The sequence below is a fragment of the Nomascus leucogenys genome, chromosome 8, assembly GCF_006542625.1.
Source record: "Nomascus leucogenys isolate Asia chromosome 8, Asia_NLE_v1, whole genome shotgun sequence".
In the NCBI taxonomy this organism is placed as follows: Eukaryota; Metazoa; Chordata; class Mammalia; order Primates; family Hylobatidae; genus Nomascus; species Nomascus leucogenys.
The window spans coordinates 77,370,182-77,390,254 of record NC_044388.1 but is presented as its reverse complement, the minus strand read 5'-3'; the positions used below and the strand labels follow the sequence as shown (position 1 = coordinate 77,390,254).

Below are 20,073 nucleotides of genomic sequence, written 5' to 3'. Positions count from 1 at the left end.
CTTTGATGCTGGGAGGGAGGAAGCCTCAAGTGCACTTGCCGCTCCAAACCCCAGTCTCCCACTGGCCTTGGCTAGGGCTTTGCCCACCCATGGCTCTCTGGCTGGTCTCAGGGGCAGTGAAAGTATTTGGCTAAGCTAGCCCTCGTCTTTGAACCCCACATGCTCCTAGCTGGGGATACTTTCTGGTCAGACAGTAATAGAAACTACCGATTTGTTTTCACTTGAACCTTGTGAAATATAGGCTGTACCAGGGTGGAGAGGAGCAGGTGGGGAGTCCAGTGCTTGTTTTCATACTTGGGGTGTGTTAATCTGGGATTCGTTAAAATGTATTAATTTCTATTTACACACACATACACACCACAGTTTTTTAGAGATGAATGGAGTAGATTTACTGGCCAACTCTGTTGATTTAGAAGGTTTCTGCTACTTTTCTTTCTCAGGACAGTCTTCTAACATCCCTGGAAGTTGGTGATAGATGATAGGTACATTATCCATGGTTTATAAACAGGAAAATTAAGATCCACATGATTCCAAGCCTGACTGAAGGTGGGGGAGTGAGCCAGCACCCCTGGGGACTGGATCAGGTTGCCATTTAACTGTGCTGCTATTTCACATGAAGCCTGGGTCCTCCCGGCATGAGCACCAATTACTTATTTTTTGTCCAACAGGAGGCTCTGCTCATGGCAAGCTTTTCCCTGGTGATCAGATCCTCCAAATGAACAATGAGCCCGCTGAAGACCTTTCCTGGGAACGAGCGGTCGATATTCTCAGGTACTAAATGGTCTTCCATCATCTACAGAATTGCACAGATTATCAAAGAACAAAGATGGGCAACAGGAATGGCATTAAGTGATCCCCTGATTTTAATAAGGCTATGTCTCCTTTAAAGCAGCAAGAAGAGCCTCGTTTTAGAGTTCCATCTATTAAAACGGCTTCTTGTTAGTGGCTGTTACTGTCCACTCTCTCTCACTTGCCTACGAAAGAGCTTGGGAGGCACAGAGTGCTGTATTTGTCAAAGCCCTGCTATGCCCAAGACACGTGCTAAGCATGCAGGGAATGTAATGATCATAAATAACCCATAGGCCCTACCCTCTAAGGATTTATAGGCACATTGTAATATATGCCAAAGATTGAACTAAACTGATAACAAATCTGTTCTTTATCCCTCTTGATATCTCTTCTTAAATATAATTGCAGGTGCATCTTGGTTGGCATATATGTAGTTTCATTGAGGTAGCACCTCCAAACCTTCTGCCTGGTGTCATTGTGACTTATGTAAATGCCTCACTTTCTACCTAGACAATGACTGCCTGAGACCAGGGCTCAGTGGGTGCTCAGTTAAATGAGTGAATATGGTTAGTGCGGGGAATTGGCAACCCAGACTTTAAGATGGAGGAATGCCATTGATAGGAGTGAAGAGGACAAGCAGACATTTTAAGGGCACATGCAAGCTTTGGCTTTTAAATTTTTCATTCAACATTGTTCTAATTACTAATATAAAGAGAGATGAGAAGCAGAGGTAAGTGAAAGCTAACTTGAAGATATATATATATATACATATATATATAATTCAGTTTGTGCTTTTTTATGAATGGCTGATCTGGCTTTGGGGTGGCATTAATTTGGTTTTTTTTTCCCTTTTTTTTTGAGATTGGGTCTTGCTATGTTGCCCAGGCTGATCTTGAACTCTTGGGCTCAAGTGGTCTTCCCATCCCAGCTACTCGGGTGGCTGAGGCAGGAGAATCGCTTGAACCCAGGAGGCAGAGGTTGCAATGAGCCAAGATCGTACCACTGCACTCCAGCCTGGGCGACAGAGTGAGACTGCCTCTCAAAAAAAAAAAAAGAAAAAGAAAAAGAAAAGAAAAGCCGAGGAAATACACTGTAAATGCTGGAGAGTCCTCTAATTTGGGCAGAAGTTGTAGGGTGACAAAACAGAGAAGGGCCCAGAAATATTTCAGTTGTGTCTTTAATGCTGGGTAAAATTTGGTCCAAAAGATGGAGGTGAAGGGTGATTCAGGCAAACAGGCAAGCAGAAGCAACCGGGTGGGAAGTAGGGTCTGCTGAGCAGTTCAGTTTGCCTGGAGAAAAGTTCTAGGAAGTGAAGTCCAGATGATAGAGTGTCTTGAATGCCAGCACAGCACGTTTCAGTGTGATTCTCCCCCTGGAAGGGCAAGCAGTTGAAGGCTTCTGAGCAGGGATGCGTGACTTGAGGTGTGCTGTGCATCTGTGCCCTCTGCTGTGTTTTGCATGTGAGAATCCCAGGATGCCTTAATTTTTTTTAGCTTAGTTCCCAGTGTCTAAAAACAGCATGTATTATTCAGTGTCACGTGTAAAAGGTAAAACACAAAGCAAAACAAAATGATACAACAACAATGCCAAGAAAACATCTCAAATTCCTCCAAATAGCTGTGAGGCCAATATGTCCTTTTAGAGCACTTGCACTTGGGTTTATTGTGATTTATCTCAGAAAAGGCCTGTTCTCATTTAAAATGGAAAAGAGGAAGTCCCCAGACACTTAGACATCTTGGGTTGAGTTTATCCATTTGAGGAAATAAGTCACCAGCAGCAATTGGCCTAAATGTTCATATTGCAAGAAGTCAAATGAAATTATTTTGCAAACTGCTTCTCCATGGTAGCAGTGGCAAAGAGAAAGGAAAATATGATCGATTTTCTCTGTTCTGCCTGCTAATATAAAGTAGAGGTTCGGCAGTTATCTGCTTAATTTGATCACTTTTGAAATCTAAGAGATAACGCAAGACAAAGATGTCTACTATCTTGATTATATGATTGGGCTCATTACACTGACCTTGTGTGCCCAATCACCATAAACTCTTTGGCTTTTGTCTGATAAACGTTATCCACAGACATTCATTCTATTTAGTGAAATGTTTAGCCTGAGTTTTCTGAAATAGCAACCTAAGTTATCTGTGTTATTGCCATATTTTCTCTTAAAAAATTTTTTGGGGTCGGGCACGGTGGCTCACAGCTGTAATCCCAGCACTTTGGGAGGCCAAGGTGGGCAGATCACAAGGTCAGCAGTTTGAGACCAGCCTGACCAACATGGTGAAATCCCATCTCAGCTAAAAAATTAGCTGGGTGTGGTGGCGGATGCCTGTAGTCCCAGCTACTCGGGAGGCTGAGGCAGGAGAATTCTTTGAACCCGGGAGGCAGAGGTTGCAGTGAGCCAAGATTGCGCCATTGCATTCCAGCCTGGGCAAGACTTTGTCTCAAAAAAAAAAAAAAAAAAAAAAACTGGGGGACATAAATCTAACTAGTAGTCACTGGGTGAGTTCTTCATTGTATGGGACTAAATTAAGGCTAAGTGCCTTAATTAATGTTGTGGCTGTAGATATAGACTAGATTAGATGGTGGAGGTGGACATACAAAGATTCCCTCCAGGTGGGAGGAGCTCTCTGGGTCAGCTTAAATTCCTTTGTAGGTTGCTGCATTTCCCAATATCTTTCTCAGTTATGTTGAGCCAAAAAAGTTAAGGCAAAGGAGCCTGCTTTATACTCATTCTGCCAGTCTTTTTGACCCTAACACACATGCTCACACACATATGCATGCACGTGCATCCATCACACAGAACAACTAAATGTTTTTGTCTTTATTCTTTCTTTTTTCAGGGAAGCAGAAGATTCTCTTTCAATTACAGTTGTTCGCTGCACGTCGGTAAATCTCTTTCTATGTCCTATGTGTTAGTTTCACCATTCTTGGCCCTAAGACCCTGTTCCCCCAGAGGATATCCCTCATAAAGTAAGCAGGGAAGGCAAAGGGTGGAAGGTGACAGCTGCCCGGCAGTGGGTGGCCAGTCAGTCCATGTTATCTGAAGACCTCCTCCATGTAAGTACTGTGGAGGAAATAGATATGGTGTAGGCCCCAATAATTTATGGTCCAGCTGAGGAGATAGACCCATGGCTATGCACAGTAGGATGACAGTAAGGGCACCAAACTGGAGTTTCAAGACAAGTTTGAGTGGTATGACTTTGGGAAAATCATTTAGTTTCAGTTTTCACTTTTGTAAAATAGTGGTCATGACAATAACTGCCTTGTCTGTTTAATGGGTTGTTAGAAGGACCAAATGAGATGTTGGATATGAAGGTATTTTATCAGCTCTGAGGCTCACCACACAGCAAGGTGTGGCATAGATGACGCACAGGGAGGAAGCAGCAATCCTAAACCACCACAGGCTAAGGAGCTCCTTATGTATTATTAAGGGAAAGTATATAATCAAATTTTCAAAGGAAAAACTACTAAGGAGATAGTTTTTCAAAAGTTGATAGAAAATTTTCATTGTGAGAAACTTTAATATGTACTTCTTAGCCTTGGCCACAAATAGACCAAAATTAAAAAAGAGGGGCATAGAGAATTTTAATAATGCATTTAATAATCTAATTTAATTGACCTCATACCAGGCTACCAAGAAAACTCAATAAATTCCCCAAATGAAAAACTGTGCAGGTCCCTTTTTCTGAATATAATAAAATAGAAGCTAATAACTATTAAAAATTCAATTAAAAACCATTCAGCCATTTGGAAATAAAAATGTAATTTCCTAAGTAAAGATGGAGTCAAATAGAAAAACCAAAACTATCATTATAGACTATTTAGAAAATAATTGAAAATCAAAACTGTACTTCTTTTATTTTTTCTTGAGATGGAGTCTCACTCCCGTCGTGCAGACTGGAGTGCAATGGCATGATCTCAGTTCACTGCAACCACCACCTCCTGGGTTCAAATGATTCTCCTGCCTCAACTTCCCAAGTAGCTGGGATTACAAGCACCCGCCACCATGCTGAGCTAATTTTTGTATTTTTAGTAGAGACAGGGTTTCGCCACATTGGCCAGGCTGGTCTTGAACTCCTGACCTCAGGTGATCCACCTGCCTTGACTTCCCAAAGTGCTGGGATTACAGACGTGAGCCACCATGCCCGGCCAGAACTGTACTTCTTAAAACTAATTATGTGCAGTTGAAGCTATACTCAGAGTAAAATTCATAGCCTTGAGTGTTTTTATCATTTAATACAGAAGTAAATCAATTAAATATTCAGTGCAAGAAGTTAGAAGAAAAGATTAATAAAACAAACATAAAGCAGAATAAAGTAATAAAAATTAAAATATAAATGATCCTCTGGAAAACAGAAAGATTGTAATGTTGTTAAGTCCAAAAGCTATTTCTTTAAGGACAAAAGTTATATAAAATACAAAAACCTTAAGGGAAAGAGATATGTGAGTCTCATGTGGAGGAAACTAGAATATTACTAACATATATAAAAAAAACATAAAAGGAGATACATACTATGTTCCTTGATGGGAAGACTAAGTATTATTAATATATCAGTTATTATATTAATATATATACTTAATACAAATTCAAGCAAACTCTTACGGGACTTTCATTTGGATTTAACAAAGTACATCAAAGTGAGACTTATCAAGAAAACCTTTTTTTAAAAAGGATAATGAGGATGGCCTTGATAGGCAGATTTAAAAACGAACAAAGCTATAATTATTAAAACACTATAATATTGGTGAAATGTTGAACATGTCAATGTAATCAGATAAAAAGTTCAAGAGTAGATGCTAGTATAAGAACATAGTATGTGAGTCTGGGTGCAGTGACTCATGCCTGTAATCCCAGCATTTTGGGAGGCTGAGGATGGTGGATAGCTTGAGCTGAGGAGTTCAAGACCAGCCTGGGCAACATGGCAAAATCCCATCTCTACAGATACAAAAACAAAAACAAAATGATTATAGCTGGCAGGGGCTTAGGTGAGAGAATCGCTCGAGTTGAGCCCAGGAAGTTGAGGCTGCAGTGAGCTGAGATCACACCACTGCACTCCAGCCTGGGTGACAAGATGAGACCATATATATAGATAGATACATATATATGAAGACCATGTGTATTCCAAATCTGTAGGAGAAAAGGCAATTATTCAAGAATCCAATTATTCAAGCACTCCAAATCTGTGGGAGAAAAGAAAATTATTCAAGAAACCAAACTTGGACATTTGTTTAAGTATTTGGAAAAAACACAGTCTCAATTCTAAAAATGCAAACAATACGGATGGATGTCTGTCTGGTCATAGGCTGTAGAAAGGTTGCCTACACATTTAGGGTGTGGAAAGAAGCACGATGGAACAAAGGTGATTTGATTACATGAAAATATAAACCTTCTGTGGTCCAAACACTTCATAACACTAGAAAGCAGAGAAACTGTTGTCTCCTCTCTGTATTTGACAAGTGTTATCTTTTGTTTTTATTTCTTGGAAATAGAGTAGGAAGAAACCCACCTAATTAGGATGAAGACGTTTGCCATAAATATGTCAGACCAAGTATTTTATGTATCGATAAATGGAAATTCTTCTATTCTTAACAGAATTTGTCTATTAAATAATATGAAACCAATATGGAAACATGGAAATCTAATCAGTATAAATGGTAGTGCAGGTGTTAGGATGTCCTTCTTATTTAGCTGGTTATCATCTCATTGGAGAGGATCTTAACATTAATCAGGCAGGTTTTTTCCTGATCTGTTTCCAAGAAATGAGCAAAAGAAAATACTTAATGTAGGGAGCGAGGGAAACAGCATAGAGCTGAATTCTTTAAATAATAAACAGTATGGGAAGATGAAAATTGGTATGTGTCCAGTAGCACTCCTGAGATTCCTACAAGATTTCCAGGAAGAGAGGAACGTGCTCTGGAGATCTCTCAGGGAGAACTGGCATTAGCCCAGTCTGTGGCCACCAGTGCCTCTGAGAAATGCCCGAAATATTGGCTAGCCTGCTCCTGGGCCTCTCACCAGAACTGCTCCAAAGAATTTTATTTTATTTTATCTTATTTTATTTATTTTTGAGATGAAGTCTTGCTCTGTCACCCAGGCTGGAGTGCAGTGGCGTGATCTTGGCTCACTGCAACCTCCGCCTCCTGGGTTCAAGCAATTCTCCCACCTCAGTCCCCTGAGTAACTGGCATTACAGGCATGCACCACCATGCCTGCCTAATTTTTATATTTTTTGGTAGAGGCGGGGTTTCACCACATTGGTCAGGCTGGTCTCGAACCCCTGACCTCAAGTGATCCGTCTGCCTCGGCCTCCCAAAGTGCTGGGATTACAGGCGTGAGTCACTGTGTCTGGCCCCGAAGAATTTTAAAAACATTGCAAAATGATCATATATGTCTTGCTTTAGCAAGGAGCCTCATTGTTGTGGTAGATTCATGGAGTCCTCAGATTACTTGAAATTGATTAGGAATGATAAAATCCACAGTTGCAACATTAATTACTGCTTCCCTAGAACATAGAATTTTATGAAAAAAGTTCTGGTTTAAATTTGTAGATCTGTATTGTCTATATTCATTGTCTATAATACATTGATTATTTGTAATAATATTAATACCAGTACTTAATGTCTTATTTAATTTGCACCAAAAGGAAATGCTATGAGGAAGATACACTCCTTATTCCCCTTTTACAAATGAGGATGCCATGGGCCTCACACACCCATGGTCTCACATGCAGAAATCAGAGAAGCTGGGTTGTTTTCCAGGTAGACTCCGGAACCCACATTCCTTAGTGTTATGCTATTGTACCTCTGTAAACCCTGCTGCCTTCGTGAGTGACATTGTGTAGCCCAGGGCAGAGGGTATGGCCAAAAGATATAGGAATGTTTTCCAACGTGTCCCTTTCAGTGCCCTTTTAAACATTAACTCTTAGTTCAGCGAAAAACATGCACAAAGAGATTTTATCAGCTGAGGTCTGCTGCTTTCTGATGAATTAATTTAGAATCCAGAGAGAGCCTAGAAGTTCTAGAATAATGAATAGCTCATATCCTTTGAATTGTCTCTTTAAAATATTAGATGGCTGAAGTGGATGTAAGTAGGTGGTTTATAATATGTTCTAGATGCCAAGATATTCAGGGTAGAAGAGCCGATGTTCAGGTATAAAAATACAGGAGCCACAGTGGGGCATGTGTGTTGGGCATTTTCATGTCAGCATGTTTTTTTCTCAAAGCAGCCAGTTTCATGGTTGGGTGGTTCCAAATGTAAGAATGGCCCTTCTTCCCTGCGACTCCCACCAAGTAGTTTGGAGCAAGTCCACTTTGTATGAAATGGCAAACATTTGGAAGAGTGACCTTCTCTAGGCTAAACAACTGTGCCATTGACCATTCCTCATAGATGGGTTTTTCTGAATTCTCACTTCTCTGAGAGCTTTCGGGACAGAGTCCAATTTCATGGTGACCCTCCCAAATAGTGGCACCCAGAAAGGTACACAGTTCCACCAATGACCAACCAATGTGGAGTACCATGGGGAGTGGACATGCACCAAGAATGCTAGTAAAGCCCAAGATTGGGTTAACATTTTCACAGGCTCAATCACACTGTTGGCTTGGGTGAAACTGGTGACCAACTAAATACTGAGCTGGTTTTCAAAGGAATAGCTTCCAAGCCACGTCCCTTCAATTCCATGCTTGTGCAATTGAATTGAGTTCTGTGCAATTGATTTTTTGGATGCTCAACGCCACACTTCACATTAATCCCTGTCATGTTGCTTTTGCCCAGTGTTCTGGCATGCTGAGATTTTACAGTCAGGGAATTGTGGGGCTGAAAGTCTTATTTGTACAGTTGACAGCTGTAGTCATTCTCCAATGACTTCCTGTCAGGGAACCTCCTCTTCCTAAGTCTACTCCAGTTCCTTCAGTTTCCTGCCAGTTGATTTTCTTGAGCATGATCCAGCTCTGGGCCTAATTCTTCCAGGATTTATCTCCTAAAGGTGAGAGACAACAGTGTTTTCTTCCTGCAGATTCCTTTTCTCTCTGCATCTCTCCTCTGTTCTGCCCCTGATTTCTTTTTCCTTTGAGTCTTTGTGGTGGTGGTTGTACCTGTTGCTTTGACCACTCACTTTATCTTGTTCCCTGCAGCTCTTGACAGCCCAGCTCCTTATATCCTCTTATATTTGTTTTTAGTGATTTCCTGGCCTTTGACCCATAGCTGTCTCTGGTCCTTAAGTTTCCCATGCACCCTCTTTTAGATTCCCAGTTCCTTGACCTTGCCCCCCAAATTCTTGCTGCCTGATATCTGGTGACACCTTGCAGCTCTGTCCTTCACAGGTTTGGCAAGTTCACTGTCTCTGGCTTCAATCAAGGCATTGCTAAATATCACTGTTGAGGATTGAGACTAAGTTACTTAGTTAGAAATCAGGACTATTTTGAGTATATATATATCAACTAGTTTATGAATCCACCTAATGGCACTGCATCTGGTCTTTTCCACAGGGGGGTTGTAGGAGACCTTATGAAATGCTTTGCGAGAATGAAGGAATACTACTATATCCATAGAACCCTGGTCTACCAATATGGACTTCTATCTTCAAAGGAAAAATGAACTTGGTTGGCTCTGACTTGTTCTTAGTAACCCCATATTGGCTGTTAGTGATCACTGTCTAAAAGTTCTCTGACCATCTCTTATCTTGGATTTTGCCAAGAATATATATATATTCATATATATATGTATATTATATATATTCATATATATATATATATTCATATATATTCATATTATATATATTCATATATATATGTATATTCATATATATATATATATTTTTTTTTTTTTTGAGATGTAGTCTTGCTCTGTCATCCAGGCTGGGGTGCAGTGGTGCAGTCTCGGCTCACTGCAACCTCCACCTCCTGGATTCAAGCAATTCTCCTGCCTCAGTCCCCCGAGTAGCTAGGACTAAAGGCATGCACCACCATGCTCGGCTAATTTTTGTATTTTTAATAGAGACGGGGTTTTGCCATGTTGCCAGGCTAGTCTCGAACTCCTGGCCTCAGGTGATCTGCCTGCCCCAGCCTCCCAAAGTGCTGGGATTACAGGCAGGAGCCACCGCACCCAGCCTGATTTTGCCAAGAATTAACAACAAACTTACCAATATGTGTTTTCCTAAATCCTCCATGTTCATTTTCTGGAAAACTTGATATTTGACCATCTTTAGTCTCTTAACATTTCTTCCATTCTCTGTTCCGTGGATGATACCAACTGTTACATATTATAGGTCCACAAGCCCCCTAGATTCAAGTGGTATGGGAGTCTTGAGCTCATTCGAAGCAATCTGATAGTCTTATCACTAATTTTGGGTTGGAACTTTTTCTTTCTCTTATTCCTCCTATCCCTTCTGTAATTTCTACAGGTGTACTTCTTCTCTGCAAACATTATTATTTCCCTGCTTTTCTACTAATTTTTTTTTTGTTTTAGAGCAAATTATATATTTGAGATGTTGAGTCATAGTCATGAATCCTGTCATGCCAAGGTTCTAGTTGCCCATGAGAATCACATATATCTTTTTGCATTAAAATTTCAGGGCAACTTGTTCACTTCATGTACTTCATGGCTTTGATCTGTTGGCATTTGAGTCTACGAACACTGTTTCCAACAGTTTCCCTGATTGTTGTTATGTGTCTCTTCTCCCATCTTCACAGAACGTGGCCCAGAGTTTCATCTTGGTACTCTTACACGTGGAAACATTCTAGAGGCTGGCCTAAAGGACTGTCCACACCAAGGGAACACAGGATGTTAGGCTGGAAAATAGTGTATCAGGATTTCATCCAGGAAGGTCACAGCCTGTTGGTCTAGAAGATCATGTAAGATGCTATTCAGCAAGTGTCACAAGTTGGCCTGATACAATCTAGTCCAAAGGCTTCACCATATACTCATACCAACCTGTGATGACTCTCTTTACTTCTTTGGGAAAAGAGGGTACCTCCCAAAAGATAAGAGCAAAGTGGGGCCAAGGGTAAGTCATAAGGGTCAGAGTTTCAGGGAACCCCGTCTAACTCCTATATTGTGCAGATGGGAAGACTCTGAAGGCCAGAGAGGGGCAAGGACTGGACCAAAGTCACACAGTTATTTTGTTGTGCTTTACACACATACCTGGTTTTCTTTCATAAGAATTTGAGTTTGAGATAGTTAGTTCTCACAACTATTGAGCAGTAAAACATGAGTTGGAATTCAGATAGTCCCATTCACAAGCCAGAACTCTTTGTCTTCATTGTATCACAGCTATTTTGCTACCATGTTGAATGTCTAACTATTCTCAGGTACATGAGAATATAATCTGGCTTGGGATCCCCAGATTTTATGAAAATACCTATAATGGGATATCATCCTTTCCTGTGCGTTTAAATTGAACCTGCAACAGCTATCAAAGTTTCTGTTTTTAAGAAATGAGAAGATAGGTGTGCCTGGTTTTTATGAAAGCACTGTTCCAAAATGCATCATGTTAATGTTTTTCAGGGAGTCCCTAAATCGTCCTTCCTGACCGAGGAGAAGAGAGCCAGACTGAAGACCAACCCTGTGAAGGTGCACTTTGCTGAAGAAGTGCTCATCAGTGGACACAGCCAGGTGTGTCACTAGTCAAGGGACTGAAATTACTCTTTATGAAGCTGGCGAGCTGCCTTCTGGCACATAACTCCCTGAACCTCTGGAATTCCACGGCACAGAGAGGATGCAGAGGAAGTGCAGCATGTTTGCAAGAGGCTTTGTGCACCCTCCCAGTCAGATGCCTGCAGACCCTGGACTGGGATTGCTGGTGGGAGCTCTGGGCCATGGGTGGGGACTGGGAAGAAGAGCACTAGGTTTGGCCCTCTATTTTTCTGTGACTCCATTCTTCTGCCCATGAAATTCTGACAGATTCCAATAGTTAATTTCTCATTATGCATCTTCAAATTTATTATCCTCTCTGAAGGTGATCTATTGATAATCATGCCGGTGGTGATGGGATTGCTTTTTAAGAGTCCATCATCTATTGAACCTCTATTATGTGACCTAAACTTTGTGTGTACAGTCCTTAGTCATCACAATACCCTGCAAGGGAGGTGTTTTAACAAAAGAGGAAGCAGAGGCCTAGAGAGATTAAGAGACTTAACCTCTAAGATCACATGGCGAGAAAATGCAGGAGCCCAGGTCCATGTGAATTTGGTTCTTTGGTTTTTCACTATGACATGCTGTCTAGTCCTTTTTGATATGGAGAGACCCAGGGTTGGGGGTTCAGAAGACAAATTTGTAAAGGGAAAATGTTGGCTAGAGTTTGATTTTAATGTGGAGTGTTGGATAAAAGGCTCATTTATTCATAATTTATATATTTTCCCCCAGTAGTCTATAACTATTGCCATTGTGAATTTCTTAATATTAGACTTTGAAACTTTAAAGTTGAAACTTGTCCTTTTCTGGTCTTCTCACCATAGAGACCAGCAAAGGCCGGGGGAGTCAGAGGCGGTGGGGGCTAAGGCCATTTTAACAAAGGATCCAGGTGACCTGGTCCACATTTACAGAGCCCTTATTTTCTACCTGCCCTGATACTTAATAGAGCACACCTTTATATAGACTTGAGTGAGAAAGGTGGACTTGTTCAGGAAGGGGCCAGTGGGAGGCCTAATGCATGACTTAGAAAACACCTGTCAGTTGACAGTATTTGAGTCATGTTTGTGAAATTGGATTGAGTCTCTTTAGAAAATTAAGTTTAGATTCTGCTGGGCATGGTGGCTCATGCCTGTAATCCCAGCACTTTGGGAGGCTGAGGCAGGTGGATCTTGAGGTCAAGAGATCAAGACCGGCCAGGGGTGGTGGCTCACGCCTGTAATCCCAGCACTCTGGGAGGCTGAGGTGGGTAGATCACAAGGTCAGAAGATCGAGACCATCCTGGCTAACATGGCGAAACCCCTTCTCTACTAAAAAATACAACAAATTAGCCGGGTGTGGTGGCGGGCACCTGTAGTCCTAGCTACCTGGGAGGCTGAGGCAGGAGAATGGCGTGAACCCAGGAGGTGGAGCTTGCAGTGAGCCAAGATCGCGCCACTGCACTCCAGCCTGGTCGACAGAGCCAGACTCCATCTCAAAAAAAAAAAAAAAAAAAAAGAGATCGAGACTATCCTGGCCCACATGGTGAAACCACATCTCTACTAAAAATACAAAAATTAGCTGGGCATGGTAGTGCGTGCCTGTAGTCCCAGCTACTTGGGAGGCTGAGGCAGGAGAATCACTTGAACCCAGGAGGTGGAGGTTGCAGTGAGCCGAGATTGCGCCACTGCACTCCAGCCTGGTGACAGAGTGAGACTTCGTCTCAAAAAAAAAAAAATTAAGTTTCGATTCAACACATGACTCTTCATTTCAAGAGTCATGCACAGTGATGAGTAGTGAGGGTGAGAACCAGCTAGCAGGACAGGGACAGAATAAAGGCATGACAGGTGTGGACAGGGTCACCTGGTTGATCTGTTAAAATGGCCATGACCTCCCATTCACTGCTGTCTATGCTGAGGGGACCAGATAAGGACAACTTTCACCTGAACTGGCTACAAAACTGGCTCAGAGTTTTGGTGGGGTTGGGGAGTTTAAAGGAACAGGGTTCTAAAAAGGTGTCTCCGGGAAGACTTGGAAGGTTGGGGCACCTCGGGGAATCTTTGGGAGACTGCATCAGCCACACAAGGCAGAGATAGCAAAACAAGTAAGAGTTAATCCCTGTGACCTGTCTATTCATCCTTTCAAGTGTTTAAAAGATGATAAAACTGGCTGTCAAACTTTTCCCCTTGGAACATGATAAGACTGCCTTAGATACACAATCACTGTATTAAGAAGGATCTGAGATAGTAAACCAACATTTGAAATATGTTTGACTTTGCTCACAGTTAAACAAATACAAAGAAAAAATATTAAAAAGTAAAACTTTATACTTAGCAAATGAGCACAAATAGAGAAAAAATGTAAGCCCCCATGCTGAGAAAGTAATTACAATCATGCACTACTGATGGCTTTATAAATTGGCTTAAACTTTTTTGAGTGGAAAAAAAAAACAAAATTTAATGATTGCTATAAAAAATGACCCAGAGATTGAATTCCTGTTAGTCTATATAATAATTTAAATGTGAAAATCCATATACTTAAAGGTATCTATAGTATCAACATTTTAAATAGCTCCCAAAATGGAAAAACATGCTCAATTGTCTAGGGCAGAGGAATTGTGAAATCAGTTCTGATATTTCAACTCAACAGAATATTGTAAATCCATTAAAATTATGAACATTAAGCCCACCTAAAAATTGTACATGAAATGCATATTGGGTAGAAAATGAACAGAGAATCATGCATATTAAATTATTGCAACTCTCTAAAAACTATTTACAGATATAGATAAAAATTGGAAGAAGCCTTAGGGAAAAGTAAGTGGTGGTAGTTACGTAATGTTGCTATGAATATATTCTTTGTAAACCTTTTAAATCACAAAGAAAGTACTAAGGAAAAAATTTCCCACTTGGGAAACCCCAAAATTAAGATTTCTAAACACTCAGAGCCAGAGAAGTAAGATGGCAGCAGAGTAAGCAGTCTGAAATCCCTCATCCTGATGTAGTGTGAAATGGCACTGGAATATGAACATCTTCCTTTTTCCTCCATAAAAATACTGTGGTTTTTTAAAACAAGTTATAGACCCAGGAGACAGAGGCTGCAGTGAACTGAGATTGTGCCACTGCACTCCAGCCTGAGCAACAGGGTGAGACTCTGTCAAAAAAAAAAAAAAAGAGATGATTGTGAGTCTTGCTTAGAAGATACAAACACCTTTTATTTAGAAGATTCAATATTCTCATCTGAAAAAACTGGAAGTTTTGTTTGTTTGTTTGTTTGTTTGTTTAAGATGGAGTTTTGCTCTTGTCGCCCTGGCTGGAGTGCAGTGGTGTGATCGTGGCTCACTGCAACCTCCGCCTTCCAGGTTCAAGCAATTCTTCTGTCTCAGCCTCCAGAGTAGCTGGGACTACGGATGTGTGCCACCACGCCCGGCTAATTTTTGTATTTTTAGTAGAGACGAGTTTTCACCATATGTAGGCTTTATACCCAAACTCTTTATGGAGATGAGTGCAAGGGGGGCAATTCTAGCTCAAATCTTGGGAACTCTAAAATCTCTCTGTGCTTCTGGAGGACACCAGCCCCAAGGGCCGTTTGTATTTGCAACCAAACACTCAGAATCACTTCTTACGAGAGCTGGGAGATTCTCCAAAACCCTCCCCTGCTCTATCCCAGGAGTTCTAGCTGGCGTGAGGCCACCAAACACAGACCAGTCCTGTGCCTTTTCCCTAAATAGCCCTATGAGAGTGGCAGAGTCCCTTAGGGGACCTCATGCATCTGGGGTGATAATTGGGGTGAATGTAGTGGAGAGCATCCCTCTGCCCTTTGGTGATATTTCATTACAGGGTATGCAGCAATAAAATGAGGGAAGGAAAGGCTTCCCTACGCTCCCCATCCCACCCCAATCCTACAAGGTAGAGTCTAAGAATCTCTGAAAGGCCCATGTTGAACAGCATGCATGCTGGTCATCTGGCTTGCCAAATTGCATCCCATAAGGGTACAGCCAGCAGTAAAATGTGAGCTGATGGTCATGAGACATTGCACAGGCTCACGCAGTGCTATCAGTATGCTCATGGAAGGGCTCACTCTTCTCCACCATTTGTCATATCTAACAGTCCTCATGGGTATCCCTTGACAAAGCATGCCTGTGCATTGGAGAAATTCTCAAGTGCCAAGAAGGAACACCTGACATGGTGAGGAGGTTAGGGAGGATCCTACTCTCCAAACCAGGCAGGTCCAGACAGCTAAGGATTTGTCATACCCAGGGGCAGGAAAGCTGTGACTGGGATACAACAGGCCAGGCATGGTGGCTTACGCCTGTAATCCCAGTATTTTGGGAGGCCAAGTCAGGCGGATCACTTGAGGCCAGGGGTTCGAGACCAGCTGGCCAACATGGCGAAACCCTGTCTCTACTAAAAATACAAAAATTAGGCTGGGCACAGGGGCTTAGGCCTGTAATCCCAGCACTTTGGGAGGCTGAGGCGGGTGGATCACCTGAGGTCAGGAGTTCAAGACCAGCCTGGCCATCATGGTGGAACCCCACATCTCTACTAAAAAGAAAATACAAAAATTAGCTGGGCGTGGTGGTGTGTGCCTATAGTCTCGGCTACTTGGGAGGCTGAGACAGGAGATTTGCTTGAACCCAGGAGGCGGAAGTTGCAGTGAGCCAAGATTGCACCACTGCACTCCAGCCTGGGTGACAGAGTGAGACTCTGTCAAAAAAAAAAAAAAAAAATTAGCCAGTCACGGTGGCAGATGCCTGTAATCCCAGCTATTTGGGAGGCTGAGGTGGGAGAATCGCTTGAACCTGGGAGTCAGAGGTTGAGTGAGCCGAGATCGTACTACTGTTCTCCAGCCTGGGTGACAGAGTGAGACCCTGTCTCCAGAAGGAATAAAAAAAGACAGGGATACAACAATTCTCTTGTGTTTTCCAGGGTAATTCTCTGCTGTGTATGCCCAACGTGCTCAAGCTATACTTGGAGAATGGACAGACCAAAGCTTTCAAGTTTGAGGCAGACACAACCGTGAAGGTATTAAGAATAAACTTGAACTTCTTTTCCCAAGAGAATGTTCTGGCTGCTAGGACCCCCCAGGCATCTTGCCCTGCATCTGCCTTGGTGGTCTCACAAACACCATGGTCTGAGTCCCTGTAATAATAAGCCAAGTACCATGTTATCTCATTTAGTTGCACGACCACCCAGAAAGATGGTCTTTTTACCACCATCTTAGCTGGGTGGGGGTTGGGGGTGGGAATCAGGACTTAAGAGAGATGAAGTGACTTGCCCAAAGGTCAGATTAGAACTCCTAAGCCTTCAGGGAATTCAGGGAATGCTCAATTGTCCAAGGCAGGATGAAATAAGGGCCAACTGCAAGGGGAAGAGTACCATCTCTTCCAGCCTGTCCAGACATCAGACAAGGCATGGGAAAGAAGCTGGACCTGCGCTGAGCTTTGGAGGACAACTAAGATTTCAGCACGGGCCGGTAGGGACAGGGCAGTTGAGGGTAGGGTACATATCAATCAGAGAGTCACGTGAACTAACGCAGAGAGCCAGAAAAATGGGAATTGCCCAGGAAATAGCAAACCATCCAGCAGGACTGGGGCACAGGCTGTTTTCTTGTGGAAGGAGTGGCTGTGGAGGGCCTCAAATGCCCAGGCAACAATAGAGCTTGAGTTTTATCCATAGATAATAGTGTATGGTGCTAGCAGTTCTTGAACAAGGGAGTAAATAGTGTTAGAGTGAGGCTGCAGTGAAGAAGCAAAGTTGTTCAAACATTAAAAACCATGTAAGAGGAAACACTGAGCCCAGCTCTTCTGGTACAAGGGGGAGAGCAGGCTCAGGAGGGCCAGTGCAGCTATAGGTGACAAACAGTAGCCAAGACACACATGCACACACATACATCTGCACAGTACATTCACACACATGCATATGCATGCACACATATGTACAATGTGCATACACCTGAATGCACACATCTAGTGTTTCTCTCTGGCACCTTCATTTGGCAATTCCTACAGCTGCTCCAAATGCTCTATTCTATTTCTTCCTAAATGTGACTCAGAAGAAGCTGGAGAAGGGCTTTCTGAACCTGGGGAACTCCAAGCCCAGAGGAGGAAGGCAAGGGAGGAATAGATTTTAAGTGTTTACTACATGCCAGGCACTCTTCCTGGGCACTTTCTTGTATACGATCTCATTTAATGCCCTAGCAACCTTGTGAAGCAACTAGTGTTATCCCCACTTTGCAGATGAGAAAACAGGCCCAAGAGATCCAAAAGTTGTCAAGGTCAGCTAGCTCATAACTGGCTTCAAACTTGGTCTGTTTCTGAACCCTGTGCTGGAGCTTGTCACTCTGCCATTCTGCAGAAAAGGGAAGCTTTGCAAATGGATTAGATAAGAGTTCTACTTTCATCATCTTTGATCAAAGTGGATTGGAATAGAAGGGTTGATTTTTTTAAAGCAAGTCCCCCTTTGGTGGCCAAAAGGACTTTGAGGTAATTTACAACAAAGGCCCACATTACAGGGGAATTAAACTTAACATGATAGAGAGAGTTGGGGAAATGAACAAGGACTTAGCCAGTATAATACTGGCTAATCTTATTTATCTGTAATAGCCAAATTTTTTAAAGCAAAGCCTTTAGCTGTTTATGACACAGAGAAAGGTGGATATAAATCAATCTTATGAGTGAAAAAAGGAAAAATTACTGTCAACTCATCAGTGACTTCTCTTCCCCTTTCCCTTACTAAGGGAAGAAAAGTTCTTGTATTAGACAACCCTCTTTCTCTAAATCAAGAAAAAGAATGTCATTTGACCCAGTAAACATTTATTGACACTTTTTTGTGTGCCAGGCATTTCTGTATCACCAACAACTTGGCAATAAATTACCCAGGGGCCGGGTGCAGTGGCTCATGCCTGTAATCCTGGCAGTTTAGGAGGCCGAGGTGGGCGGATCACCTGAGGTCAGGAGTTTGAGACCAGCCGGGCCAACATGGTAAAACCCCGTCTCTACTAATAATACAAAAATTAGCCGGACATGGTGGTGCAAGCCTGTAGTCCCAGCTACCTGGGAGGCTGAGGCAGGAGAATTGCTTGAACCTGGGAGGCAGAGGTTGCAGTGAGCCGAGACCATGCCACTGCACCCCAGCCTGGGCGATGAGAGCGAAACTCCATCTCAAAAAAATAAATATAAATAAATAAATAACCCAGGGTTATACTGTTAGGAAGCCTGAAGTCTTGGGGTGTGGCTAGGGTGAGGAGATGAGACTTGGGGACAACTCACAATGAAACGAGGTACCAGTGTGCTTAAGACCATGAAAGCGGGACAGAAGCCGTGTGGTACAGGCTCAGGGGAGAGCAAGCTTCCAGCTGGGTGCCAAATAAAGGCCTCTGGGGGAGTGGAGTGGTAGCCTGTATGGTGGACTTAGAAAGATAGATTGGCTTTTGACTGGAGTGGGCCAAGAGTGATGTGTGAAGGCCACATGCGGGCACAGCGAACAACACCAACAAAGATCCAGAAATGGGCAAGTTTGACAAGTGTGTGGGGCTTGTGGGCAGAGTGCATTGGGATAAGCAGCAGAAGATAAAGTGGGGGAAGTGGGTTGGCACCTGATACCTTGAGAGTCTTGAATATTAAGCTAAGGAGTTTGAGTTTTGGCCTGTGAGCCATCAAGAGCCACTGAATGTTCTTGAGCAAGGGAGAGCGTGCCCAGTACAAGACTTAGACAAATTCCTCTAGAACAAGAGTCAGCAAACCTTCTGTAAAGGGCCAGATAGTGAATATTTTAGGTTTTGCAGGCCACAGGGTCTCTGTCATAGTTATTCAACTCTGCCATTGTAGCAAATGCACATGGCTATATTCCCACAAAACCTAACTTAATTACAAAAACAGGCAATGGGCTGGATTTGCTCCACAGGCTACAGTTTGCCAATCTTTGCTCTACGTGCAAGGTGGAGAACAGATGGGTGGCAGGAGGGTTCACAGGACATCCCTTTACAAAGTCAGGAGAAATGCATGAGCCCAAGCCGAGGTAGACATGGGAGAATGGAGAAGAAAGGGACGGAGTCAAGAGACAGGCTTTCCACTGGGGCCAGCACAATGCCAGGCACACAGGCAGCACTCAATTAATGGTGTGGAGCTGCAGAAGCAAATGGACCCTTTAGGACTAGTCACTGGGTAGTTTTGGGGGGGTGATGAACAAGTGGAGAGAGGGTTCCGAATCAGGAGTCACGAGGAGGGAGCAGCACCTCATGGTGCGAGACTTACTACGTTTGAGGTTCTGGCAGGACATTTATGATCTTTGTTTACTCACCAAGTGAAAGTTTGTGTGCATCTATTATGTGCCAAGCACTGGATATACTGCATAACGGAGCACAGCACAGGCAAGGCCCACATCCTCAGAGAGTTTAACATCTAATGGGGTGAAAGACAATAAGCAAGAAAACAGAGATTAGCAGTTGGCATGCATTGAATACTTACCATCTGCCAGGTGCTGTTCTAAGTGCCTTCTATGGGGAAATCAATTCAATGTACACAACAACCCTATGAGATAGGTGTTAATATTATTCCCATTCTACAGATGAAAACACTGAGGCATAGAGAGAAGAAGCAATTGCAGCTAGGAATTGGGAGTGGAGGTCTAGAACCCATTCCCTCGTAAAGATGGCTGTTAATTGAAGAAAATAATATTAAATAAT

The 20,073-nt window shown here is 42.6% G+C and overlaps 1 protein-coding gene across 1 annotated transcript in view; it reads left to right on the top strand.

The window, feature by feature from the left end:
- FRMPD1 (FERM and PDZ domain containing 1) overlaps positions 1-20,073 on the top strand; it is a 97,463-nt gene that overhangs the window by 58,759 nt on the left and 18,631 nt on the right. The window contains exons 4-7 of the mRNA XM_012508834.2: positions 669-771; positions 3,627-3,672; positions 11,287-11,394; positions 16,317-16,412. Of these exons, the coding sequence (XP_012364288.2) occupies positions 669-771; positions 3,627-3,672; positions 11,287-11,394; positions 16,317-16,412 (353 nt within the window). The remainder of the gene's footprint in view (positions 1-668; positions 772-3,626; positions 3,673-11,286; positions 11,395-16,316; positions 16,413-20,073) is intronic.